This window comes from Desmodus rotundus, chromosome 10 (assembly GCF_022682495.2).
Source record: "Desmodus rotundus isolate HL8 chromosome 10, HLdesRot8A.1, whole genome shotgun sequence".
NCBI classification, from domain to species: Eukaryota; Metazoa; Chordata; class Mammalia; order Chiroptera; family Phyllostomidae; genus Desmodus; species Desmodus rotundus.
This window is the reverse complement of record NC_071396.1, coordinates 9,982,200-10,009,342: the sequence shown is the minus strand read 5'-3', so window position 1 is coordinate 10,009,342 and position 27,143 is coordinate 9,982,200. Positions and strand designations below refer to the sequence as shown.

At 46.1% G+C, this 27,143-nt stretch overlaps 2 protein-coding genes across 3 annotated transcripts in view; one reads left to right on the top strand and one right to left on the bottom strand.

Annotated features, from left to right (window-relative positions):
• MIA3 (MIA SH3 domain ER export factor 3) overlaps positions 1-27,143 on the bottom strand; it is a 38,463-nt gene that overhangs the window by 3,238 nt on the left and 8,082 nt on the right. Inside the window, 23 exon segments of the mRNA XM_024575943.4 lie at positions 55-117; positions 226-305; positions 1,196-1,330; positions 1,751-1,851; positions 1,978-2,045; positions 2,124-2,159; positions 2,257-2,317; positions 2,924-3,025; positions 4,236-4,374; positions 4,531-4,621; positions 4,720-4,775; positions 5,626-5,737; positions 5,844-5,966; positions 6,629-6,733; positions 6,908-6,979; positions 7,965-8,075; positions 8,167-8,244; positions 8,496-8,584; positions 9,335-9,356; positions 10,213-10,344; positions 20,497-20,630; positions 21,753-21,914; positions 23,307-26,124. Of these exon segments, the coding sequence (XP_024431711.2) occupies positions 55-117; positions 226-305; positions 1,196-1,330; positions 1,751-1,851; positions 1,978-2,045; positions 2,124-2,159; positions 2,257-2,317; positions 2,924-3,025; positions 4,236-4,374; positions 4,531-4,621; positions 4,720-4,775; positions 5,626-5,737; positions 5,844-5,966; positions 6,629-6,733; positions 6,908-6,979; positions 7,965-8,075; positions 8,167-8,244; positions 8,496-8,584; positions 9,335-9,356; positions 10,213-10,344; positions 20,497-20,630; positions 21,753-21,914; positions 23,307-26,124 (4,890 nt within the window).
• Positions 11,709-27,143, top strand: part of TAF1A (TATA-box binding protein associated factor, RNA polymerase I subunit A) — a 51,689-nt gene continuing 36,254 nt past the window's right edge. Inside the window, exons 1-4 of one of the 2 annotated variants that reach the window (XM_053912846.2) lie at positions 11,709-12,206; positions 13,143-13,316; positions 13,851-13,943; positions 15,098-15,184. In XM_053912846.2, coding sequence (XP_053768821.1) covers positions 13,901-13,943; positions 15,098-15,184 — 130 coding nt within the window. In that variant the 5' untranslated portion in view covers positions 11,709-12,206; positions 13,143-13,316; positions 13,851-13,900. The remainder of the gene's footprint in view (positions 12,207-13,142; positions 13,317-13,850; positions 13,944-15,097; positions 15,185-27,143) is intronic. The other variant, XM_053912845.2, reaches the window with a different exon arrangement.

Sequence of the window (27,143 nt, the reverse complement as noted above, 5' to 3'; positions counted from 1 at the left end):
CCGGAAGCACACCAAGGAAAGGCCAAGTTCAGGCCTCAGCCTCTAAGTACTTACTGCTACTGGATGCTCAGCCAAAGGTGTAATGCTGGGGCCTTCTGACTCTTGGGGAACAGTGTGCTTTTGTAAAAAATAAATGACAGCACAGATATAACAGAACACAGATAGAGGTGGATGAGGCAGAGAGAGCTGCTGAAGAACATGAGAAATGTTCCCTGAAATACATACCTTGCCCTCATCCATCCCCCTGGCAGGGGAAGAGTTTCTTGGGCTGCTGTTCACCATAGCAGCCGCCCCAGATCCTGTATCTGTGGAAGGCCGAGAACTGATTTAGACGTATTCTGACTTACATACTGTTTGAGAAAGAATAAAAAAGTCCTCCACCCATTGCCGCCATGACTGTAGACTCTGAGCACACTCGGGGTTCTACTGGAGGCAGGTGTCCAGAAGCCTCAGACCCCTGGGGACAAGGTAGAGACCTGTCCACTGAACCTCAAGAAAGCACTCAGGGAGCCCTGGCGTGGATTTTCTGGAGGAATAAACCAACTGTGGACAGGTAAGGGTTTAACTCTACCTAGGAAGTAACATCAAAAATGAGGCCCCGGCACCTCTGAGTGGAAATCACAATTTACGCACAGACTCAGAGAAGCAAGGTGGGAGCCTCCTGCACTGAAGGGACGGCCTGAAGCCCACGCCTGAGCAGCGCTGCGGCCAGGCTGGTTTTTCCGGTCTGTGTGTGATAACTTCCATGTCTCGCCGACTTTTACAGACAGGGTTACGAGTGGAAACAGACTCACAGCGTCCCATATCTTAATGCGAATGGCTGCGTGCTGCATAAATTACAAAGTCTTAGGGCCACTTTTGTCACAGTCAAGGAAGGAATTCCCTAGAAATTTCACCCAAACACAAAGGCTTACATATCAGGGTAAGAAAATTGTAAAAAGCAAAAACAATGTTTATATACTTACTAACATGTAAATATATTTTACTATTTTCTTATCTACAGTAGTAATAATAAATAGATTATTTCTGTCCTAAAGCAGATCTTGCAATAGATTATTTGAAATGCTAGGAAAAATTAAGAAATTTTCTTCTCTATGTCGGACAGGCTTAAATTCTAAAGTATTGTTTGCATTAGAATTCTCCAGTAAAAGGGGAAAAACTGGAAACGGGGTACCGGTAACGTGGGACTGCTCACCAAATTCACTCCGGGGCATGTCTCTTCGACTGAGCGTAGCGGACAGCGGTCTGGCAGGCGGGTCTCTCAGCGGAGGGGAGCACTCGCCCCCACTCACGGGCGACGGGCCGAAGGAGCCGTTCTGGCTCAGGGGACCTGGACATGACAGTGCACTGTTACACTTCCAGGCAGCCTCTCTCCTTTCCTAAGTGCTTAGGGTTATTTCTAGGGCAATGCTGGGACAACACACAGAGACAGGGAGTAGTGTGTGCACAGCCGCACTAATAACACACACAGAGACAGGGAGTAGTGTGTGCACAGCTGCACCAATGACACACACAGAGACAGGGAGTAGTGTGTGCACAGCCGCACTGATGACACACAGAGACAGGGAGTAGTATGTGCACAGCTGCACTGACACACACAGAGACAGGGAGTAGTGTGTGCACAGCCGTACTAATGACACACACAGAGACAGGGAGTAGTGTGTGCACAGACGCACCAATGACACACACAGAGACAGGGAGTAGTGTGTGCACAGCACGGGGGCAGCTGCGCTGCACAAGTGCTCCCTACCTCGCCGTGGCGGGTTCTGCATGCTGGGCCTTCCCGGCATTGGCTTGACGATCACGGGTTCTTGTTGCAGCATGGCCACCTTTTGGTTTAATTCTAACAATCTTGAATACAGAGAAATAATGGACTTAAATACGATACAGAAGATCAATTCTTACTAGATGCCACACAGCACAGCCTTAAAAGATTCTGAAATGCTCTGAAAAAAAACAGGGGTCCAAGTTACGTACTTGTGTCTCAAGTTGGCTGCTTCCCTCTTCTCTTCAGCCATGGCTCTTTCTGCAGCACGAGCTTTCAGCTGGTGGAGGAAGGAAAAAGCCCAACTTCAGTGGTGGCTAATGATGCACAAAATAAAGGAAAGGACAGCAAACCTTACCCAGTTATCGTGAGCTTTCTTCTCATTTGCAGCGAGCTGCAAAAGAGCACATCAAAGAATACGTTTAGGGACTCATCATCACAACCTGCAGGAGAGCCCGAAGGACCTCGGGGCTGCAGGGCAGCATAGTCACCTGGTCCTTAAAGGAGCGCTCGGTTTTCTGTAGCTCGTTCTCCAGCTCTTCAATTCTCCACCTGAGAACCACACAGGCCTTTACCGACTAAGCACGACAGAGTAAAACTGTAAACAATTTCACCACATTCATTCCCTTTACTCTACCCACGCCTGTACAGATTTCATCCGTAATACAGAAACAAATCTTACACGGTTACAAGAGGACAGTATGATCAAAACTGCGTAGTTTCCTCATTTATTATTTAATGGCTGGAGATTCTGTGCTGATACACTGTAATTTCTTTAACTGCTATGAGTGCCGCCCTGCGTAAACCTTCCCTTAGTTACACCCACAGAAAGTCTCCCAGAGCCGCGTGTGAGTGCTGGGTCCATCAGTGTGGCGCGGTCCTTTTCGTGGTTTTGGATGCACCACGTAAAACCACCCGGAGCCGTGGGCATGAGCCAGGTTCCCTGACCGTCTTGCCCGTGCTAGGTGTAGGGCAATTTTTGTTAAACGTTTTCTTCCTTTGTTAACTTAAAATTTATTTTTTCTTATGAGAATTGAGTGTATTCATGTCCTCTGACCATTGTGTATGCGTGTGCTGTTTTGTTCTACAAACTGTAAGAATGTTTTGGTTGTTTTTTTAAAGCCAGCAGTAGTTCCATACTCCAGAAGCCGCACTCACTTGTAGGTTTTTAGTTCCTCGGCCGCCGAAAGCGCCTTTTCATCTGCAGCCGTGAGCCGCTGCTCTCTGTCTCGCCGCTCATACTCTTCCTGACTCAGCTTCCTAAGAGAAAATCAGCTGCCCAGTGACAGTGCTTCTCTTTCCTCCGAGCAGTCTGTCTGAGTGCCGCCATTCAAAGGTTCCTGCTCCCCACCCTTTCTCAAACACAGACACACAAACACCCTCATGGGCCCCACGGGCAGCTTTCTCGGGCTTGAGATGAGCAAAGCTCATTTTACTTCAACCTGGAACGCAGGGCCACTCTATCGGACACAGTTCCACTTATTAGGAGAAAGCTGGGACTGGTCCTCTCATTTCCACCACGGGAACACCTATCGTCACTTCTCTCATCTCCGTCAGGGGAGGACTACTCCTCGGTTCAGGTCTGATAGCGTGGTAAAGACAGTCCCCTTTAACACAGGTCTTCTGTCTGCGCGGTCAACCACAGAACCCTTCCGAGCCTCAGACCCCACACTGCTGCCGCCATGTGGGTGGGGCTGGGGCAAAGAAAGAGACAGCTCTCGGGATGGGCAATGTCTGTCGAACAGAAACAGAACCTGACTGTCCCACAGTCAGGGCGCTGCCGCCTAGGAACTGGGTTCGACCCGGTCAACTCCCAGCTCAAGATGTCAGTCGCCTAGAACACAGGTCACAATGACAGCAGCGTTGAATGGTTTAAAAATGCTGTTGCTTGTTGCTGCCGGACCTCTGTGCACCTGATTCAGATTCAAAAGACACTTACCCTGAAACTTTCTATGCATCAAAAGCAAAATGAGAGAAGAGCTATAGTCAAAAGGGTTAATAACACCAAAGAGAAGAAAGTTTATGTATCCTCCACTGCCTGTTCAGCGCTTCAGCGAGCACTTCACGAGTGGCTGTAACACACCAGTCACCTAGGGAGATGCTGAGATTGAAGTACAGACACATACTGTCACCACAGACAGCGTTCGCTACGCAGGCAAAACCGCCAGGGCGTTCTGCAAGGCTGGGGCCGGACTTAGTAGCACACAGACTGTGAAAGAACTGTGCCTTACACATTTAAGGAAGTAAATGTCAAAATTATGAATTTTAGCAGAGGAACAGATAAACTAGAGAACTGAAACATGACAGAAGGGAGAGTTCAGCACAATGGAAGATGGATCGGAAAAAGAAAACCCAGAACAAAGGAAAGAAAAAGGCAAGTTAAGGGAAAGGGGCAACCCTATACTAACTGTGGAGGGGAAAACTTAATCTTTCAAAAGGAGACTATATTGCTAACCCACGAAAACCTTACTTCTGCAGAGCCATCTCCTTCTGCTGGTAGAGTTCATTCAGAATCTCCACTTTCTGCTTCAGGGTTTTGTTTTCGTCTTCCAGGCTGGCTTTGGCAGACTGCAGTGAACTGCGGTCCTCTTCTAGCTTCTTTATTTGGTCTGTGAAGCGTAAAACACCTGAGCTGTGTGTGTGGGTGCACTAGGACCGGGGACCGAGCTGGAGGGGCTGGTGTGAGGAGGGGCGAGAACGTGGGAACGGAAAGCTGCTCTTTGTCCTTTCCATCCAAGTCTCTATTCCAATAGTTCGCAACCTACCTTCCAGGTTACATTTTGTGGATATCGAGGCTCTCAGCTTCAACTGTAAAAGTTTTAGATCCTCTTCAACAACTGATATTTCTGTTTGTGTCTAAAAAGTGGAGCAGAGAGAAGTGTTCTTAAAAGTGAGGCCCGGTAAGGATTCACAAGCGCTTGTGGTACCACCCTGTTGTACACAAAGGATTATACCCGAGACACGTCCATCATCTGCTTAACTTGATTTTTCATCTTCTCACTTCGGTCACCTAAAAACAAAAGGTTTTCATTACTTTTGCATCCCATGCTTTTTAAACACAAATTTGCTTATTTCCCCCAAACTAAACAATAATCATGTTTAAACATTCAAAGTAAGAACATAACCAATAGAACTGATTATGCTACTTGACTTTTAAGAGAATCGCAAACTTGAGTCAAAAAGTGAAGGTACAATAAAAATGTCTGTGCAATAGAAATGTTACCCATGCCGTTTGCGAGCAAGGAGGTATATACGAGGCAAAGTTCTTTCTTCGCTCTCTCTTCTGCCTCCACCTGCTCAAGTATCTTATTTAGAAAGACTCACTCCTCTGTTCTCCCCTTGAATCTGCCACCAGGCGGGGCAGAAAACACCCAGTATGCAAGCAGTATCCAACTTGAGAAACAGCCGGAGACATCTCATCGGGAAACATGGATCTGTGTTAGCTTCCGCTCATGGCCCCAGTTAGTTTATGGCTGCCGCCACCTCCCTGAAAATCGGTTGTGGGGCCTTAAAGCTGCAGAGAGGATGAGCATTAAATTCAAATGTCATCTCCATGAAGGTGAGAAGCGAGTTTCTCCGACTGAATGGTGTTCGGTCCCTAGCCCCAGCACACAGCTAGTTCCAATGAGATGGAGTTGTTGAGTCGGCACTCGCCGCATGCCCGCCGCTCTGCTGCAGCCCAGCAAGGATGGCACCGCTGCCCAGCGGGAGGGCATGCGGGCACACAGACAAACCCCGAGGTGTGTGCCCTCAACGCCAAAGCTTAAGAGGAAATTCAGTCAGCCTCAGTGGGGCATCAGTGTACTTAATTAAAGACAGGAAGGCAAGAAGGGGGCAAACCTCCCTGAAACCCATCTTACCTCCCACTTCCCCATTTGCTAATTCATCTGACTCGTTTCCTGGTTTATTCTGACGCTCGGATTCAGATTCACAGTCTAACCAGTTCAACTGTGTGATGCAATTAGTCAAAGCCTAGAAAAGAAGCAAAAGGGTGTTAGGAAGAACCGCTCAGTTTTAATCAGTCGTGTTGCATTGGAATTCATGAGAATTAAACATGCATTCAGGAGAATGAACTTACACTGATATTATCGTCTTTTTGAGTGAGAGCTACTTCCAAATCTTTCTGAGACTTCTCAGATGATTTGATTTGCTCACTGAGCTCAGTGTATGCTTTTTTCAAGTCTTTGATCTCCTGCTGCAACTGAAAAGTGAAAACACATGAATTGCCAAAAGTTAGGGCTTTTGCATGGGAGACATCGGGACCATGTGAATGAGACGGGTTAGTGGGGAGCCACGCTCCTCTCTGCCATGGTGGCCTAAGGCCCTGGATAAGGGCCAAGGGAGAGTAGCTCCAAGCCTCAGAACTGCAGTGGGAACGGAAGAGCTGTCCAAAAAGTCAGTCCACTTTACTGTGTTCTTCAGAAAACTGTAGCCAATTCAAACCACTCCCCTTCAATAGGACTGGAAGGGCACAATCTCAGTCTCCACGACCCCAGATCTTGTAACCCTCCCCGGGTCAGGGAGGCAGTAACTGCTTCAGCTAATTCTTTAGTTTAAGAAGCAAATCCATCGCCCCCTTCAGGCTATTCAAGTTATTAACTGGCTGGTGTTTGACAAGACAAAGACTAAACAAACACTCCGCTAGCTATGAGAAACTGTACAGAAGAGCAGGCAATCCAGAACAGATGGAGAATGTACACATGAACTCAATTTGGGAGCACAGCTGAAACTTCGCATGTCTAAGAATAGGATCCTACATACATAGTTCATTTCCTTAAAAACAGATTCTGAAAGAGGATGTTGGAGAGGTAGTAGTACCCCGTTCTCTAGTTCACGTAACCGATGACATTCATTTTTCTTTACCTGGTCTTTCTTCTTCTTAAGCTTAGCATTTTCTTCTTGAACCCGATGGCATTCAGACTTCACCTTCTCTTCACTGAGTTTAGCTTCATTAAGGGCGATCTGAACCTAATCCAAAACACTCCCATTAGTGACCTGATCCAAAGAAAACCAGGAAGGAAGTCACACTTGCCCAATTAGAGCCCAGACAGTTTTCACTCTGCGTATATAGCGCACACACGTCTGCTCCTCAGCCAAACCAAGGCAGCATGTCACTCTCGCAGGAACTGTAGGCAGCGTTACCTCGGAGAGTTCTGAGGCGTTCATCGCAATAACGTCCTTCAACTTGTCTAAAGATCGCTTGTTTTCCAGTATCTGCCACGTGGGAAAAGAACACAAAAAATACGTTAGGACTTCAGCAGAACACTGGGACACTCTAAAAAAGAGCCATCCTGTGGATACCAGGCAAAAGCAGGTGATCCAGATTGAGCCTACAAGAACAATCCAGGATGTAGAGATGAGGAAAAAAGACAGTAACTGGCGCCTACGCATCTCCTGCCGCCCAACGACTTCCTGGCTCTGAGGTGACGCGGTGGATGACCAGGCAAAAAGGTGAAAGCAAAGGAAATGAGAAACTCTCAAGTACACCGGTTCCAATCGATGGTTTTTCCTAGGGGTCGAGGAAAAAGCCCCCAAGCTCACTTTACAAATTCTCTTGCCTGAACTAAAAACGGCTGCACTTGAGAACAGACAAATCTCACACGCAGAAGACTTCGAAATAAATTAGGAAGACACTGCCTCCCCAAGGAGGTGGAGCATACACTCCTCAGTCTTTCCGCTGTGGGCTGTGCACAGTGGCTTCCTTCCAGAATGCAGGATGCAGAGGGTGGAAACCAGGCAACCGCACAGTGGAGCAACCTCGGCCAGGTGAGCAAGCAGCCTAACCGGGAGTGCGATACACGGGAACCCTCTCTACTGCTGTTGCAACTTTTATTTCATTCTAGAACGGTTCTAATAGTAAAAGGTTATTTAAAAGAGAACCACGCAAGCAAAACAAAGCACTAAAACTGTTCAACTGGGCTAGTTTCTTAGTTGCTCTGCATGTCTCAGGGGTTGCACCAAGCAATGTGAAATCACCCAGGGCTGAGGACAAAAATACTTCTTAGAACTATAAAAATAACTTGTAGTGTTAGCGTTTAAAATTCCTTAAAAATGGATAGAAGTAGGTTCTATTTCCCTGATTCGGAATCTTACTTACTCTTGGAAAAGGCAGAGTTCAACTCACCTGATCTACAAAATAGTTTGGGGGAAAAAAGAGTTTGAAACCTAAATTACTAACACGTAGCAGCAAAACTCTCACCAAGTCCTCATTCTTGGCATTCTGCTCTCTCTCAGATTCTAACATAAGACGCAGATTTTTAGCTTTATCATTCAGATTTTCCTTAGCTTCTTCAAGTTCCTTGATTTTATCCTACAGAAAAAGATATTAAAATTAGTAGTAATTACTCATTATTTTCCTTTTGTTTTTAGAGTGTAATCTCAAAAAGAAAAGGGACTTTTACCTTATATGTAATTGCTTCATCAGAGAGAATCATATTTTGTTTCTTCGTTTCTTGAACATATTTCTTTGATTCCTTGATCTGTTTAAGTAAAGCATTCGAAATGCAGAAATATGAACTACAGAGCTGTGGGAACTTATCTCCATTAGGTGACACAGCAGAAAAGGAAGCAGTACTTTACATGTACGATGACTGCTTCAGATTCAGATGGTTTGTAGGAAATAATAGAAGTTAAAAACATTATTTACAAATAGCATAATAAGTAAACTGTAAGACAGGAGAAGGAAATAATTAGAGCTGGACCCGTGGAAGGGGGACTAAAAGAACTGTACCTTCTGTTCATAATTGGACAATTTTTGCACAAGGTCTGCATTTTCTTTCTTGAGAATTTTTAACTTCTCAGAAATTTGCTGTTCAGTGACTAAAAGGGGGGAAAATACATAATATGATTATGGTTACTAATTAAAACTGAATTACGCAATGTGTTAGCAACAAAGCCCTCTTATCCTGCACTGTGAAGGAAAAGAACTTTTTAGCATAACTATCAGCCTTTAAAAAGTGATCTGTAGTTAAGAGCAATACGGATGTAAAAATATTATTAAGATTTAAGAAAACTATAACTAGAACTTTTATTTCAATGAGAATTAAGATTATTTCAGAGATAGAAAATACAGTAAAGTATTTTAGCTTGATAGCCTTCCCTTCATGAAGTATCTTTCTCTGCAGAAACTGTGATCATTTCAAATATATACCACTTGCAAAGAGAACCAGACAGGAAGGACAGCCTGTTGATTTGCATCTCTTATTTCTCAAATTATCTATTTGAATAAATGAATATACTACATTGATTAAACCATTAGCACAGGAACACCGTCCACAGGTAATAATTTTGCATCCCATCAACATTTAACATCAGTCTGCCCCAAATCCGGCCAATCATCATCTTCCTATTCCCACAGTGTGTCCCGCCTCATCTGTCTCAGTGGGTGGCATCACCATCTACTCTGTCAGCCCAACCAGCAACCTGGGATTAGCAAAATGTTCAGGAGGCAGTAAGTCAATCACACATCGGACGTCACTCTATCTTCTTCCAGTTTGTAACACTCCTGTCAAACACCACTAATGAGGGAACAGTAGAAATAAAAATAACAAAATCAGCCTCAATATTTACCTTGGTACACGTGACTCTTTACCTAAAAGAGAGAAGTGAAATTAAATTTGATGTCAAAGCTTTTTATTATTGGAAGTATTGTAGTTCTAATACAATAGTCAAATCATAACTACAAGTAAATTTAGTGACAGTTGGTTCAGACTAATAAGCCATAGGATTAGAAAAAGGTTACAAAGCATTTCAAATGTAAATTGGTAGTGATACTTCATAGTTTTTGATAGATAAAAAACAATAAGGTAAATACCTCATTTTACAACAAAAGATACACTTATATGTCTATTAAATGTGTACCAATCTTATTAAATAAGCACCTAATTTTAAAAATGAAAATGGCTAATATTTTCATATTAAATATACTAATGCTTCACTCACCCAAAATAATCCCAAAATCCCAAACAGCCAGAATGGGGTATAGAAATAATGATAGTTCAGAAAGACAAAATTAAATGCATTATCTTTGTACTAAGATATGCCTCTTCCTCTCACCAGAAAACACCTTAGAAATCCTATTCAAAGTTGACTATTGGCTGAATTCAGAAGTCTAACAAACTAGATCATCCGATTTTCCTAACCCCCTAAACAGAGTGGTCACAAACTTGAAAGGGAAAGGAGAACGCTACAGGGAAACGCAGGGACAACAAAGCCAGCTGACACCTAATTCATCTCCTAAAGACGGCACTTAATTACATGACAATAAAATATAAGCAATAGTAAAAAAAAAAAAAAAGTGCTACTAAATGTCTTTTAACCCGTAATTTATTTCTCTTTCAAATGTCACGAATGGTGACAAAATACTGAACTGAAAAAGAAACAAAAGGGCAAGTGATAATAAAATATTCCTTGTATTTATGAGTCAAGGTATAAGTTAATTTACTCACAGCAAGGATGGTTCTCCAGAAGAAAATGACAAATGAAACAACTCCCAAGAAGGCCGTGATAAGGACAGGCTTCCATGGCAGCCCATAAAAGTCAGGCGCAGACTGAACATCACCAGGCAATGTAGAAAGTAGCTGAAACAGGAATATTAGAAATAACGGAAACTGTAAAAGAAATGACAATAGAACAGCCACAAAGGATTACAGAGAAATTCTAAATCAACCTCTGTGGAGTAACTACCTCCTCAAAAACCTTCAATAGCTTCCACTGCTTCAATAAGTACTGGCAGCCTCACTTTTTTTTTTTTTTGGTTTGAAATGCTTCTAGAAATTATGAGTCTAAACGTCTTCAAGTTGTGCATAGATTCCAGTTGACAATACCACACACCACATCATGTTGCCTAACACATGTCGAGAATCCCTGTGGGTCGCACTTTTAGTTGATTTTTATAACATAAAAGCCACATAAAACAAAAAATTGAAAAACTACAGAAGTAATCTACTTCTATGGCTGCAAATAAAACTGAAATGATAATACGTAACGCAAATGATGTGCTTTTCCTCTAAGATTTTAAATCTTAATTCTTCTCCACTCTTATCCAAAGACAAATGCTGAGCAGGTTCAGACAGCTGACACCTGGTCTAGACTTCTCTGAAGTTAACTGTCATCTATAAAACTCAATGCCCTACTTTTAAACGCTTCCTCAAAAGCAGTGCAATACACACCTGCCTGCTTCTCCACTGTTTTCTCTGCCCTCTCTCTACGAGCACACAAGTAACTGTCAGACTGTTACTCCCCCAACAGTGCCAGGGTCACTGGAAAAGGAGGACCCGTAGGGCCGTGATAATCGCTGTCCTAACAGCGATCACATACCAGCAAGTAAGACTGTGCCTACTACACCGTAAATGCTCAATAAAAAGCGAACAAGTGAGGACACCTTCTCAGACACACGCCCACTGGTCCCCTTAAACAGCTCTGCAGGGCCCGCCTGCCCCAGGCCCGACACACTCCGTTTCTCCCTCGCCCCATCTGCCAGGGCACCCGCTCCGCTCAGAACAAGTCCGCCAGCCTGCCAGAGCTGGGGTCCCTCCCCGGGAATGGGGACCGTCACCTCCAGGAGCTTGGCTATGAGGGCTGCGTAGAGCACCGACAGGGGTCCCAGAAGCTCCGAATCGCCCGCAGAAGCGGGGACAGAAGGCACCGTGGCAGGTACTGACTCCATTGTGTGGGGACAGAAGAGCGGAAGCAACGCTTCTCCGTGTCGCAGCGCTGGACCCCCTTCTCTTGTCACCGTCTCCTCCCTGGGAAACGATCCGAGGGGAGGATACTGGGAATGAACTTCGCCTTCCCCCGGACAGACACTTTCCACCTTGCACCTTCCGTGAAACACGTCACTGGCCCCGACCCCGGGGCCGACGTAAACGTGCCGGCGGGGGCAGGGGCCGCAGTGGGCGGGGCTCGGGTGGAAGGAACCAATGGTCGAGCGGAGCGGGGAAGCGGTGCGAGCCTGCGCGGAAGAAACCGAGCGCAGCGCCGCGGGCAGGACGCAGGCTCACTGCCCCGCGAACTGGGAGGCAGAGTGATACCGAAATGGACTGGGAGCTACGAGGGGCAGAACGGCCGCTCACGTCTGCCCGGCGCTGGACCCTCTGTCACTGCGGGCAGAAACTCGAGTCGCCCGTCGCCTCTCCTGCCCGCTCTGAAGGACCACCGCTCTGACCCGGCGGCCGGCTCCCGGGCGAGGCCTGCCTTCCCCGCATCTCCCGCGCCTTGCCCACGGACTCCCCACCCTTCCCCCACCCCGTCTCACGTTGTTGCCGACATCCCATAAAAAGGCGTGTTCTAAGGAACCAGGCCATTATCACGCCCATGCCAGTGGGTTCAGTTCTGGGTCCCACACCTGACGATTTACCGGCCTTAGGGAAAGAGACGAGGATTATGAAGAAACTGGGGACACTAACCTGGAGAAAAACCCAATTTCTGCAGCTCTTTAAAGGTATGTCTTTGGGTTGGATATAAAGTCAATTCAGAACAGTGAAGCAAGAACAAGTGGGGAAAGTCCTGAAAAATCGGGGAATGGAGGGGATGGGACAGGAGGGGGAGGCAGGCTGTTATCAGAGTGGTTCTGGCCCAAGAATAGATAATCGAACAGAATAGAAAGTCCAGAAACGGGCCCAACGGCGTTGGAAATTTGGGATACAGTAGACGTCAGTTGGGAAAAACGACGTTTTAATAAGTGGTGTTGGCATAACTAAGTAACCATATGGAAAATGATAAAATGGCCTTTTTCTCACTGTTCATATGAATGAGTTCTAAATAGACCAAAAAACTGAGTGTAAAAATAAAAACAAGTACTAGGAAAAATATGGGTGAATTTCTCCATGTAATTATGTCTTAAAATCCAAGGGAAAAGATTTATAAAACATGATTTCTTAAAATTAAAAAAAAAAGCTGTCCAGCCCCTGCACACACACAAAAAATGCCAAAGAATCTAAGTATACAATGACAACCTGAGAAAAAATATTTGTAACATATACAGACAAAGGGTTAATATTCCTAAAATGTAAAGAACTTTATAAATAAGTAGAGAAGAAAACAGCCAGCAAGCCTATAGAAAAATGCGCTGAAAAATGAACAGACAGTTCTCAGGAAAAGCAATAGGAATAGCTGACAAACGTGGAAACATGCTCTGCCTGGCTCCTAATAAAAGAATACAGCTGAGCTAGCACCTCTCACTCACACTGACGAGATCCAAACATCTGACCACACACACACCCTGCCAGTGAGCGAATGGAGGGAAGGCGGCTCTCTCGCACACTGCAGTCGCTGTGTGAAATGGTGCAGCCCCTGTGCATGGGAATTGGGCGTAGTCTCCCCAGATGACCTGTGTGTTCCCCTACTGATGGAACAACCCCACTTCTCCTGATCGCAGGTGATAACAAGAACAAATGGCGAAGAGATATATGCACAGTACCATGTTACTCCAACACTACTTGTAACAACCAAACTGGAAATAACCACAACGCCCATCAACAGAAGAGCTGTGGAATGAAGTACACTATGAAAGCAGAAGAAAAGGAATCCAAGAATTCTATACACTGCTGGGGTATGGTTTCCAGAATACTTTTTTAAAGGAGGGGTGGAGAAATATAAAATACTGTCATCTAAACAAGGAAGGGGAGACGAATATATTTTTATGGATTTGATGTAAACTTGACATGCAACAAACTACACGTTATTTAAAGTGCACAACTTGAGTTTTGACATATGAATACACCTATGAAACCATCATCACAGTCCAGGTAATGAACATAAATCCTTCACTTCCAAGTCTCCACATCCCCTTGGTAATCCCACCTTCTGCCAGCAGCCGCCCCTCCCCAGCCCCTCAAGCAGAATTTTCGCCCTAACAGATGAGTTCGCATTTCCTGAAGTTATGCACAGATGGAATACCACACCATGCCTTCTCTTTCCTCCGCCTCTCTCACTCAGAGTAACTTGCCATTCACCCACGTTGCTGCATACATCAATAGCTCTTCCTTTTTACTGCTCAGTAGCATTTCATTTGTGTGGCTATATCTATTTATTTATTCACCTGTCGATGGATATTTGTTTTTATTTCCAGTTTTGGCTTTTACAGATGGAACTGCTACGAACAAATCCTTCTGTGAATGAGTAACTTATTTTCTCATGGATAAATGCCTAGCAGAGGGGTGGCTGGATCATTTGACAGGTGTGTTTACCTTTTTAAGAAACTGACACACTTTTTTCCAAGGGGTTGTACCATTTTACATCCCCCCCTACAGTATATGGTATTTCCAGGTCCTCCACATGTTCTCCAACAGCTGGTACATCAGTCTTTTTAATTGTAATCATTCTAGTGAGTGATTCAAACTCATGGTGGTTTGAACTCATGCTTCCCTGATAAATATCGATATCGAGCATCTTTTCATGTGCTTATCTGCTACCCACATAACTTCTTGGGTGAAGTGTTATTTTACTGGGTTATCTGCATTCTTATTAATGAGCTTTCAGAGTTCTTTCTATTCTGGATATGCCTGTTATCAGAAATATACTTTGCAATGACTCCCTCCCAGTCTATGGCTTGTCTTTTCATTCACAGTATATTTTGAAATGCAGAAAATTTTATTTGATGAAGTCCAACTTACTAATTTTTTCTTTATGAATCATGCTTTTGATGCCAAATCTGAGAACCTTTACCTAATGTTTTCCTAGGAGTTTTACTGTTTCAGGTTTCCACTCAGGCCTGTGAACCATTTCGTGTTAACTCACGTTTGTGATGAGAGGTGCGCATTAGTGTTTTGCACAGGGTGTGTCCAGTGGTTCCAGCCCCACTTGTGAAAAGGGCTTTCCCTTCTCCACTTGTCTTTCCACCTTTGTCAGAAGCCCATGGCCATGTATGTGTGGACCTACTTCAGGATTATCTATTCTGTCCCAAAGCTAATTATGGTAGCTTTATAGGAAGTCTTGAAATCAGGTCATGTTTGTGCTGTTCTAGGTCCTCTGCATTTTTTATATGAACTGTAGAATCAGACTGTCATTTTACAAAAAAAAATCCTGCTGGGGTTATGTTGACTCCAGTGATCTAACTGGGAAGCTCAGCGATATCTGACCTACTCTTTGTCATCGTGACGATCCCACAGCTTAACAGCAGTCATCTGACTCACGGAGACAGTGCATCTGTCCACATACGTGGGTCTTCTTTGTTGGGGACCTGTCTACTTTTCCATGCAGTTCTATCAGTTTTTGCTGCCTACATTTTGAAGATCTATTATTAGGAACATGATATTCAGGATTGTTATGTTCTCTTGATTAACTGACTCTTTTATCACCAGAAAATAAACTTTCTTTACCCCTGATTTCCAGGCCTTGGACTCTGCCTGAATTACACCACCAGCTTTCCTGGGTCTCCAGCGTGCAGACTGCAGACTGTGGGACTTCTAGCCTCCACACGTATGTAGGTCAATTCCTTACAATAAACCTCTTCCTGTTTACAGGCACACCTCACTTTACTGTACTTCGCAGAGTGCATTTTCAACAACACTGAGGCAAGACCCTCCTCTAGCAAATGGTTTTGACTCAGTGAAGGCTCAGATAATGGTTAGCATTTTTAAGCAATAAGTTATTTTTAATTAAGGTATATACGTTGTTTTTTTTAGACATAATGACATTGCACATTTAATAGACCACAGTATTGTGTAAACACAACCTTTCTGTGCAGTGCAAATCCCTTTACTATGATAGTCATCTCATCGCAGTGGCCTGGCACCAAACCTGCAGTGCCTCTGGGGCGTGCCTGTGTGGCTCCGACTGGCTCTGCTTCTCTAGAGAGCCCTGACTAGTACAGTGAGCATTCTTGAGCTTTGTTCGGGGATGCAGGTAAATTACTGGAAAATAGTGTGATTCTTCTGGACCTTGGTTTTAGATTTGTTAGGTCAGACAGGTGCAGCATTTAGTGGGAGTAGGGCCCTGCTGAGTCCTCTATCCAACTCCTGCAGAACTTAAGGTTCTGATCCTGGTGCCGTGTCAGGAACTGCTACCCCGGATCACTTAGATGGCTTCCCCGAGCGGCAGTAGTCTTGTCACGTGCACGCGTGGTGGTCGTGCCGATGCTGGTATTTTTAATACTGTTGTGTGATTATCGTAAAATGAAGTAAGTGATCGTGCTGATGTTATTGAAAACTGGGATTTCCGATATTAAGGGCAAATGTAAGATAGGCGAGGTTAAAAAAAATCCCTCTAGCATCCTGAATTTTGATCGTGAGTATCCTAATGAACATTCACATACAAAAATGAACACACCTAAGTTCCCAGCTGTGTCCTCTGAGAAGGCCTGGAAATGACAGCCAACTCAATAAAGCAGTGAGCAATCTTGGTAACCAGAATGTAGTCCTTCACAGGAGCCAGGGCTCCACAGACAGCTCCTGAACCTGGCTACCAATTCCAGAAGATACGAAGAACCAGAGAAACACGTTCAATTATACCAGGGGACGTAGTTAGCAAAATCCAGACCGTGATCCCCTCCAGCAGCCAAACAAACCATTTATTCAATGAATACACCGCAGCAAAAACAACAAACAAAAGGAGAAATCTGTCAGACTCACTGATATGATACTTGTCCTCTCACTGAAAATAACTAGAAAACTAGACAAAATACATGAAAAAACCCTATTTGTCAGATAGAGAACAAGCAGCACACACCTGTGAGCCTTGAGAGAAGGGGAACAAATAAGGGGGCCCTGATGATCACCCTACTTTCTACCTGGAAGCACTTTCCAGACCTCAGTACAGGGAGGGTGGAACCCCAAGCAGAGGGCACCAGTATCATTGAGGACGCAGACGTCAGAGCTCAGGGCGACTGAAGTCCCAGAAATGTGTAGAGAAGGATACCAGCTATAGGAGAGCCCCAGAGAAAAAGAATTCCAGAAGTCTGCAAGGGGGTTTCCTTCAGTCTTGGGCTGAACTAAAAGCAACACCTATGTAATAAGGTAATATTCCCAGAGGATGCCACTCTCCCCAAAAAACCTACAGACAACAACAAAACAACCTACCAGGAAGCTGGAAGCTGAACAATTCCCAGAGTTAACACAGGGCTGGGAGACCTAGGGTGCACCAACCTGGCCGAATGCTCAGGTATCCAGCAGATTCCAGGAGAATCACACCTTAGTAGCAGGGCTGCACTCAAGCTAAAGACTGTCATGTATATCTCCCTAGCAAATCTTTAAATGAGACTAGAAGGATCAGGCTGATCCTCAAGTAACTTAACAGGCTACCAAAACAAACTTCAACCCTCTTTAAAGGAGGCCACTGCAATCTAGGCACTCAACATAACCGCAGTGCTTGGCATAAAAACAGAAAACACTAGACATGCAAAAAAGCGGGCAAATGTGTCCCATACCCAGCAGATAAATCAATCTATAAAAACAGGCCAAGAAAATGCAACAAAGATGAGAGATTCAATTAGCTTACAAGGTCTTTAAAGGCATTTTAAAATATACTTAAGAATTTTTTGAAAAATAAAACCATGACCATACTGAGGAGAGGAATGGGGGATATAAAATAGAACTAAGTAGAACTTTCAAAGATAAAAAAATAAAACGCCAAAATGAAAAATTCATGTGATTGGCTTAACAGCAGACTGGATGCTGCAAAAGGCAAAAAGGAGTTATCTAAGTGGAAGATAACACTGTTCACAAAAGTTCACTCAGAACGGAACACAGACCCAAACACGAATGGATTAACTATAAAATTTCTAGAAGAAAACATAAAATATTTGCATCATAAATCTTAAGATTTCTAACTAAGGCAGGAAACAAAAAGCACTAACCCATAAAAGAAATTAATGAAGTGGTGTTCATCGAAATTTAAAATGTGCACTTCAAAAGACAGTGTTAACAAGTGAAAATAAAAGGCCAGGCAATGGACTGGAAGGAGTCATCTGCAGCCCGCCCGCCCCTCTGACGGCCGTGCTTCTCGGTCTCCCCTCTACCCGGGCTCCTGGTGCACCCTTGCTCCTTTCTCCTAAGCTCCAAGAGCCCTTCTTTTGTTTCTAACTCCTTTCCTGCGCCCACACAGCCTCACTTCTGACACGGCTCACTTCTACCTCTGTGGTTTTCTAAATAAACTCTTCCTTGTATTTGAAGAGAAAAAAATTATCTGCAGTGTGTATGTGGATGCGTTGAACAAGGAGTGACTCGTGTGATGTCATCCCTGTATGCAAAACGACTCGCAATCTGTTTCTGGAATTTTCCACTGAATACTTTTGGACTGCAGTTGACCACAGGTAGCTGAGACTGCATTAAGCGAGACTGCAGATAAAGGGGGACTACCGTATACATTTGTTAAAACTCACTGAGCTGTATCCCTAAAATGGGTACATTTAAGTGTATGTAATTTATATCTGATTAAAGTTGTTTATTAAGACATGTATCAACTGATTATAACATCTGGACCTCAGCAAGAACCTGACTTTGAATTAGAACAGTTTTGAAAAGGAGGGGAGGGGGATTCTGAATGTGCCAAATACTGGCTGACATTAAGGAATTACTGTTAAGATAAATGACGAGTCCACGGATTCATTTCATCATTTTCTTTGCTTTTGTATGTTTGAAATGGTCCATGATATAACACTTAAAAAAATTAAAGCATAACTTTGAATATGTAAAGGATTACTCTGTAGAACAGGAAGTAGAAGATGCCACATGGAGAAACATTTGGAGACAGTGTGAGAATTGAGCTAGCCAGGAGCGTCTGTGAGGCAGGTTGCTCACAGGAGGAATTCTGATGCCCAGACTTCGTAACCTGTGTCAGGGCCGTAGGAGAGGGGATTACTCAATTAGTGAGAAGTTGGGCTAGTGGCCCTCTCAGGTCTCTTCTAACCACGAACTTCAACTAACTGTTCCTCTCTGAGTCTGACTTCCAATGTGGTTTTCCCAGCCAGGTCAGTGCCTCATTATTCCCCAGCTCTATCAAATAATGATCTGTACTTACTTGATATTTCACAAAAACTACTTCACATATTTTCCATTTTCCTACTTTTTATACATATTTGCTATGACCTTTTCCTAAGACATTCAGAAGTCAGAATTATGCTTTATTAACTCCTAGAACCTTTTATTCCTAGCACAATACTCCTTAGGTATTGGGCCGTCAAAACGTTTTGACAGTATCTTTCAAAGCAATGTTACTTTGTAACATCATATCCTCTTCTCTTGCCATTCATGTCTGTGTCTTCTCCCACCATCCCCCCAGCAGAGACCGCCTCCTCTGCCACATCTGGGTCCCCCAGCCCTGGACTCAAACAGGGCTCTCTGTGTATCTACAAATAAAGTGAATGCAGTATCCCTCCCACACGTGCAGGCTGTTAAACTTCTGAGGTGACGACAGTGTGTTCTGATAATCAAATGTGAATTCTGAGACCCCCTTAATCACCAAAAATGTCATTATTCTAACTCACAGGTCAAACACACCTTCCCGGGGTCGCTGCCACCACAATAAACATGGAGAAACCTGAACAACGGTTTGGTTTTCCTACATCTTCCCTTCCTGGTGGCCTTCCTCCCGAATCGCTCGGGTGCCCAGCGTCTTCATACTACCCTCTGACCATCCAAACGAGAAGGGGGTGGGGTGATGCCCACAAAGTGCCAGGCCCTGCACTAGGTCTTTTATGTCATCAACCCATTTACTTCTCACAACAGCTGGAGCCTGGACTGTCTGCCTTTAAAGGTGAGGAAGCTCGTGTTCAAAGCGCAGTCACCTGCCCGGCTTCTAAATGACGCATCTGGGGACCGAAGCCTGGCCGTCCTGGCTCAGAGCCCGTGCATTTCACAGAACAACAACGAACAAGCCCTTTCCTGTACAAACCTTGAAACAAGGACCTAGAGGACAAGATTTTTGTTAGGGGCGGATACTTTATAGCACCCAGGGCAGCTTGGCCTCCCACTTCTAAAAGCTTGCTCACTTCAGTAATTTACCCTGAAAAACACCCAATTTCAACAAACACCACAAGGGGGAGCTAAGCCCTAAAAGAACTCAGATAAACTCCTAGACAGATTAAATGTCTCATTTGGATCCGGACTTCCTTTAGAAAGATAAACCTGAATAAACATTTGAGCGCAACTCTTTCTAAGAAACAGATCTGACCGTACCCCTTTCCTGCTGAAAACTTCAAAGGATACCCATCCCTAACAGTCGGACACAGCATGATACACACCTTCCTTTCTGTTTGCCCATCTCCCCGCTCTGCACGTGAACACATTCCCCTGCGAAAACCTCTCCAGCCTCCCCGTCTCCCTCCCCAACCCTTCTGTTCAACAGCAAACTACACCTCAAACTCCAGCTGGTCCTTCAGCTCAGCTCAAAACAGTCTCAGCCTGCCTCTGACCTTCTCCGACCGCCTCCCGCCACAATGGATCAACTTATTCAACAGAACTCCACCTGACCGAAGCACTTCCTGTTCTGCCTGCAGGACCTTCTGGGCAAGCACGTCTTATCTCATGGCCAGACCAGACGGGAAGGCCTCAGGGGAGGGCTGTGCTGCACAGCTGAGCTCCAGCCCAGCAGAGACTCTGGCAGACCCTCTTCCTATGCAGCAGTGAGCTAAGAACCGCCCAAGTTGTGCCCCTACGACGGGGCTATCCCCATTTTGGGGGCTGTCTCCCACGGATCAGGAGTAACTCCCACGGAAACATTTTACGTTTTTCACCCCATGTTCAAAATCAACTTAAAAACATTCTACTTGAAGAAACTGTACACGTCGAGCTTACCGTCCTGGTTAGATAGGACACAAAGGACTGCATGAAGAGAAAGGCATTTTCCAAGGGCTCTTCCTCATCAGGTATTTCTGGTTCCTCCTCTTCATCAACATCATTGTCCGGAATGCTTTCCGCTACAAACATCCCTAAAATTGAGGAAGACAAGCGTATTTCACTTTACGCTTCAGGATAAGAATTGTTTCTCGTCACCTAACATTCCAGTGGGGTGCCCAGGAAACAGCAGTCACTGCGCCTGCATCTCTCTCTCTCAAAGACAAGGATACAGAGAAAAAATTTCAGACTCCTTTTCAAGTCGTCACGCCCCTCAAGGACGGACTGAGTGTGTCTCCAACACACTCTCCGTCACCAGACTAGCTTTGTTCCTGTCCCTGCTGTGACCTCTCCCAGACTCCGCAGGGTGTTAGGGACCGGCCCCAGGCTGCCAGGCCTTGCGGTACCACAGGGTGAAGCTATCCCTAGGCTCCTAGGCCTTTCAGAACAGAAACAGGAATGATGTCATGTCCCCATTCAGACAAAATAACACAATCAGCTGTTCTTCTGATTTCCTGCTAAAATGAGCAAGCCACATGAAAATTAGAAAGCTGTTGACACCATGATTAGGGTTGTGTTTTTTAAATTTTGTTTTTAAAACAACTTTCTCAACTCAGACGAAATGAGCCGCACTCCCACTAGACCTAGCTCGCTCTGCTCTGAGACTCAGACACTGTCGACAAGCGCCCGAGTGCCCTGGACTGCTGCGCGCGGCAGCGCTCTGTGCTGTTTGCCATTCTCTTACTTGGGGGTAGGGGCCTGGGGTGTGGAGTGGAGGGAAAACACCGAATTTGTGAGGTTCGGAGCAGTGGTTCTCCAACACGCTTTCAACCGCTCCGAATTCCTGGAGGGCCTGTTAAACGCAGATGGCTGGTGCCCGCCCTCGGAGCTTCCAATGCTGCTGGTCTGGTTGCAAACTACTGTTTTAGAGCATAAGGCTTTTAAAGTATTATTTCAGTTTAAAATTGTCTGCATAAGCTGATGCTAGCCAGCCACTGGTACGTGGGTTAGTCACGGCCTCTGGCCTGATTCCTGGGACGGACCGCCGTGTGTCAACTCCTGCCTTTCCTTCTGTTCCAGGATTTCTTATTACTGAAATTCATTCATACCTGTATTACTCTCCCCGTATTTCCTATCTGCAGCAGCAAATCTCCTAGAAGCTCCTCTTTATGACATGCAGAGCCTCTGCTCTGCAGAGAGAAATTAGCAAGCTTTACCTGGGTGTACGTCCTTCTCAGTATTCGGCTTCTGTGACACTTCTAAGACACCCATGTTTCTGGTCACGGGTTGGTCCAAGGGGCTGGGCTCTTCAGGAATCTGCATTTTAAGATCTTCTGTGTTCTCTTGGGAGGGATTGTCTTCCAGGGGTGGCTGTACCTCTGCGGGGAAGAAGAGCACACTGGCCAACAAAGCTTGCTGACTCTCCCCATTCCATCCCTCCCACTGAGCGTCACCCCCACACAGCTCCAGGGCCCACCCCTCCCACCCCCACCCTCCCGGCCCTGGCAGCCAGGGAGCCCAAGTGGGCAGGGAAACAACAGTTTCAAATGCTTTCCCCTCACTGCTAAGATGGCTAATGTACATAATAAAAATGACAAAGAAACCCTTATGCCAAAGTATTTCATAAATAACTAAATATACTTAGAGTAGGGACCTCAATAACCTAACTTCCTTTGGCCCACACAGATGAATGTGCAGAAGAGAATCCCAATCAGGAGCAGAGAGGTGAAACATCTCTTCTGCAGAAGTGACAGGCACTCTTCCAGACACAAGCATGTCTGTCTCAGAGCCAGCACAGAGAAGGGCATCACACACAGAGGCAGCCTGCTGAAGGGCCTCCAGTTATCTCCAAAGGACCGCTAACAGTCAGGGAGAGACCCATTTCCATCCCTAAGAGGCTCTGGGCACAGTCCAAGATGGCCCACCACAAAGATGAATTCCCGTGAAACGACCTAATTTACCTGAAAATTCAAGTTCTATATCCCAATCCAATATACATCTGCTTTAATGACCTGCAAAGATGTTCCCTTCCCCAAGTGTTCAGGAAAAACTGGCACTCTGGGGAGATAAATTTATCCTGTGCCTTTATGTCTGCCTCCTGGCATTCCTCTACAGACCCCCGGTCGGAACGCCCCCGTTTGAAAGCGCGGGGACATGGAGAAGAGCATGCGGCTAGGAACCAGCTTCCATTGGGGTACGGGCTCAGGGAGGGTCAGGCCTGCCACTCCTCGCCCAGTGTCTTCTGTGTGCCAAGTGCTGTGTTAGAACTCTGCATCCTGGTCAATGCTCGGTCAGTCAGAACGCAAGAACCCCAGGGCCCCGTCAACTGTAACTGACTGGGGTGACTGCCCCAGAGAGGCAGAAAGAACACGACATCCCCAAAGCGGCAGGGCATCGATGCAGAGTTACATCTGGCGATCCTCGATCCCACCGCGGTTACTTCATGATTAAGAAATCGCGTTCCCAAAAGCGCTTTCCTAATGTTACATGAAATGTGTACTTCGCCAGCAGGTCTACTATGCGCATCTTTTTCTTGTTTATACCTTTATCTTTTTATAAAGTTTCCTTTTGAAAATGCTACCATTCCCCACTATTCTAAGGAGAAAGCAGGATAAAAAATCCTTGTCCAAGCCTAAAAAAAGACGGCAAGAGATGTGTGGACATCACTATGCTGCCTCTTGCCTTTAGACACTGGACACTGGACGCTTTACAAGTAAGGTCCGAGACACGCCCGCAGCCCCACCCGACAAGGCCACAGGCAGGTACTTTACCTTCTGCTGGTCCATCCCAGCCTTCCTCCGAAGGCTGCGCCATCGCCAGCGGTCCGGTCCCCCGCCCTGTGGAGTGTCTGTACCTGACAAAATAGATCAGGTCTTGGACATCATCCAGCACTGCGGCCTCTTCGAATATGTTTTCCTTCATTCCCAAGTCTCGAAGTTCGGTCACACGAGTGTCCAGCATTTCCTCTGCTGCACTCAGAATCTGTGACTCCGACACGCGGAAGACCTTGTCCAGGGCTTTTTCCACGCTATAGGGCGGGCTCTCCTGCTGTGCTGACCTCAGCTTCAGTGACATTTCTTGGAACATGGCTTCCAGCTCGTGGACATCAAAGTACTTCTGGAACCGCTGCAATGACTGCTGCTCCTTAAAGAAGCTGCTTATGATCGGCAAGTGGGCCGAGTGTCCGCCGCGCCCCGGCTCCGCCGCTGCAGGTACAGCCTGGTGGGACGCGTGGCCTCGCTCCTCAGGGGCAGCCCCCTGGCTCTGTGTGTCCGTGAGCTTCTCTCCATCTTCCCGGTCCTCTCGAGGGAGTCCCGCCCCAGGCTTCTCCGTGAGCCCTGAGGTCTTCGGGTGGTTCTCAGGGTTGTCCTGTGTACCATAAGCAGACTCTCCATTCTCAAACACTTCGCCCGACTCTGGAGTCTGGTGTGTTTCCTTGTCAGGCAAGTCGCTTCCTTCAGATGGTCTCTGCGCTTTCTCATCTGCAGGGGGGCTTTCTTCTTTTTCTACCACCAGACCACCAGGTTCCTGGCCTAGTGTGCTCACCCCTTTGCCCACAGTTTCATTTGTCCTATCAGTTTCCAAAATGTTACCAGTTTTTTCTTTGTGGGCTTCGGTTTCTGCATCAGTATTCATGGCACCTAAAGTCCCTCTTTCGGGCACTTGCGGATGAACCTCGAACGGCCTGTCCTGCATCTCAGGGCTTTTTCCTTTAGACTGCTTTGCACTTGCAGCATTTTCGTCCTCCAGTAGTTCCTCGGGGGTGTAATCATCATCTTCTGCTTCTGGCTTTTCAGGGTGGGGGCCTGGCACTTCTGCGCTGCTGGGTGGGCCCACTGTTTCTGCTTCTGGAGTGCCCGGCTTTGGAGGGACAAACTCCCTGCCCACAGCGTCTCCTGCGACCTCTTCTGCTGACAGCCTTGTCTTCTCACCCCCTGGTGTGTTCTCTGCGGCGGCCACATCTCGTTCTTGTTGCCAGGACAGATTTCTTCCCAGAACGGGACCCTCGTCTTCCAGCCCTGCTGGCAAACCAATTTCATCAGGAGAGGAGAACCGAGGTTGATTCTGAGTTTTAAGAAGCTGTTCCTCTTTAAATTTCTCACTTAGATGCTCCACTGAAACTCTGTGTGGTTTTGGTCCATTTACTAAAATATCTACTTCCTCCTCCACACCGTCTTTAGATGCATTGTGCTGGTCATCTCCCAAGAGTGGTGTGGCATCCATGGCTTCCGGTTTAATCTGTTCTTCCTCCGCCTGACTCCCTGCAGCTTTGTGTTCCCGTCTACTCTCTGAGCCACCTTGCAGAACTGGCTCTCCAGGCTTCTCCTCCTGGACCACTCCTTTTGAGATAAGAACAGCTGCTCCTTTAGGATCCTGTTCTTTGTTACCAAAGACTGATTTCAATGTTTCTTTACCCTTTTCAGTCACTACCAAGGAGTTGAGGTTACTGCTCTGAGTAGGGCCGTGCAGAGTCCTGTCTTCTTTCTTCTCGTCCTCTAACCCTTTCTTACCCTGCACCAGCTTCCTCTCAGATTCCTCCACTGTCCTCCATTTTCCTTTATCGTGAGATTCCGGGTCCACTTCTGGGTCTTTGTCATTATTGGGTTCAGGAACTTCTGCAACCGGAAGGCCATCTTCTGCCTTTTTAGAGTCCGTATAATCCGTTGGTAATTGTGGTTTCCCCCATTTGCTGTCTGGAACTAATCCATCATCGCCTTCCTTTTCTTCTTCTGAATTGTAACTCTCAAAATCCATACCTGTTTGTTCCTCGCCTCCTGTGACAGCGGAGACGACAGTGTCCTCCCAAGCTGTTAGGTCTCCTCCATCGTGTTTGGTGTGCAGGGGCTGAGCTACCTCTACTTCATCCTCTTCACTTGAATTCTGCTCTTTATCAGTTGAGTGTTTCCCAACTTCAGGTGTTGCTAGCGTTTTCAAATCTTCCTCATCTGTATAGGTTAGTAATGGTATCTCATCAAAGTTTTCCTGATTCTCCTCCTCTTCTTCCTTCCCAATGACATAATACTCAGCATCTAAATCCTCATCAAAATCGTCTTCTAGTGAAGTAACAAGTCTGGTTGTCTCATCATCAGACACAAGTGCATCCGCAGTTGAGCCAAATTTGGTTTTTAAGTCCAGAGTCATTTCTTTTTTCAAAAGTTTATAGGCATCAATCTTCTCCTGTTCATTTGAGGCCTGAGAACTATTGCTGGTTTTGTTGTTTTCACTGTCTTGCACTTTTAGTTTATCTTGAAGCATTTCTTCCAACGGTTCAGGCGAAGATCGCGCCCCCCGAGAGCGATCTGTCTGACCGCTTGCGTGGGGGTGGGTCTCCTGAGTCTCATGGCTTTCCTCCTGCTCCCGAGCGTTTCCCGGGGAAGCGCCGTGCCTTTCCTCTGCGGTGGGCTGTACCGAACCAGGCGCAGGGTCACTTTCTTCAGATACTTCAGGAGGTTTTTCCACAGTTTTTTCTATAGGTTTCTTAGACTCTCCAGTTGCAAAACTGTACAATTCCAAAAATCCTAAAAGTTCTTTTAAATTATAGTTATCAAAATCATCTCTTCCCCCATCAAAGCAAACAAAATCTGTCTCCTGTAAGGGAAAGAAAAACATTAGTATGTTGCCAGCCAAGTGTCACAAGAGCAAACTCTCACCCATGCTGATGGCAAGGATAACCTCAAATTCGTGTTTGGCTCTCACGGACCTTTTGTGCCACCCTTGAGCAATTACTGTCCTTGGGTAGTTGGGAGATGGCAGGCTGGAACCCACCTGTCCCTGGCCTGCTGCTGCCCTGCGGAAGGACTTCTACCTGAGGCATGCATATTCCTGTCTTCCCTTCCTTCCCTCTCCCCCGGGGGAGAGATGAGTTGTGTTGCTGGTGAGTTTGCCCCACACCGTCCCTATCTTCTGTTTGGGACCAGCTGGAGAGAGCACATATCCTCTGCGCTGTCAGTTTTATGGGGACCGTTCCCCTGGGGACAACCCCCAAGCCCCCTTACCTAGCTCCGCCTCCGGCTATGTTAGTCTAGACTGCAATTTCAAGAGCCCCCTTTCCTTTTTTTTTCTTAAGATTTGATTTGTTTATTTTTAGAGAGGGGAAAGGAGGGAGAAAGAGAGGGAGAAAAACATCAGTGTGTGGTTGCCTCTCACACACACCCCCCCACTGGGGACCCAGCCTGCAACCCAGGCATGCGCCCCAATGGGGAATCGAACTGGCAATCCCCTGGTTCACAGACTGGTGCTCAATCTGCTGAGCCACACCAGCCAGGGCCTGAGAGCCCATTATTTCTGCACACTTCAGCCATGTTTGCCAAAAAGCTTTATCAATAAATAATGGTGGCATTTTAGTCTCCATCTGCCTGAATCCTGGGCCTCTCAGTTTGTTCTAGGCACAAGTGGGGAAAAGTGGGATGTCACTGACTGGGTCCCCCAACTTCCAACATCTATAAACATCTATACCTGATGTTCTGGGAATTCACCATGTAGTAATTGGTGCGGGAGAAGCTGGAGGACCATCCAGCATCTCTGCCATCCTGCCTTGTAGGCTGCCCTTCCCTGCTTACCTGGCTAGAAACGGGCAGAATCACCTTGCTGTCGGGCTCTGAGTCTAC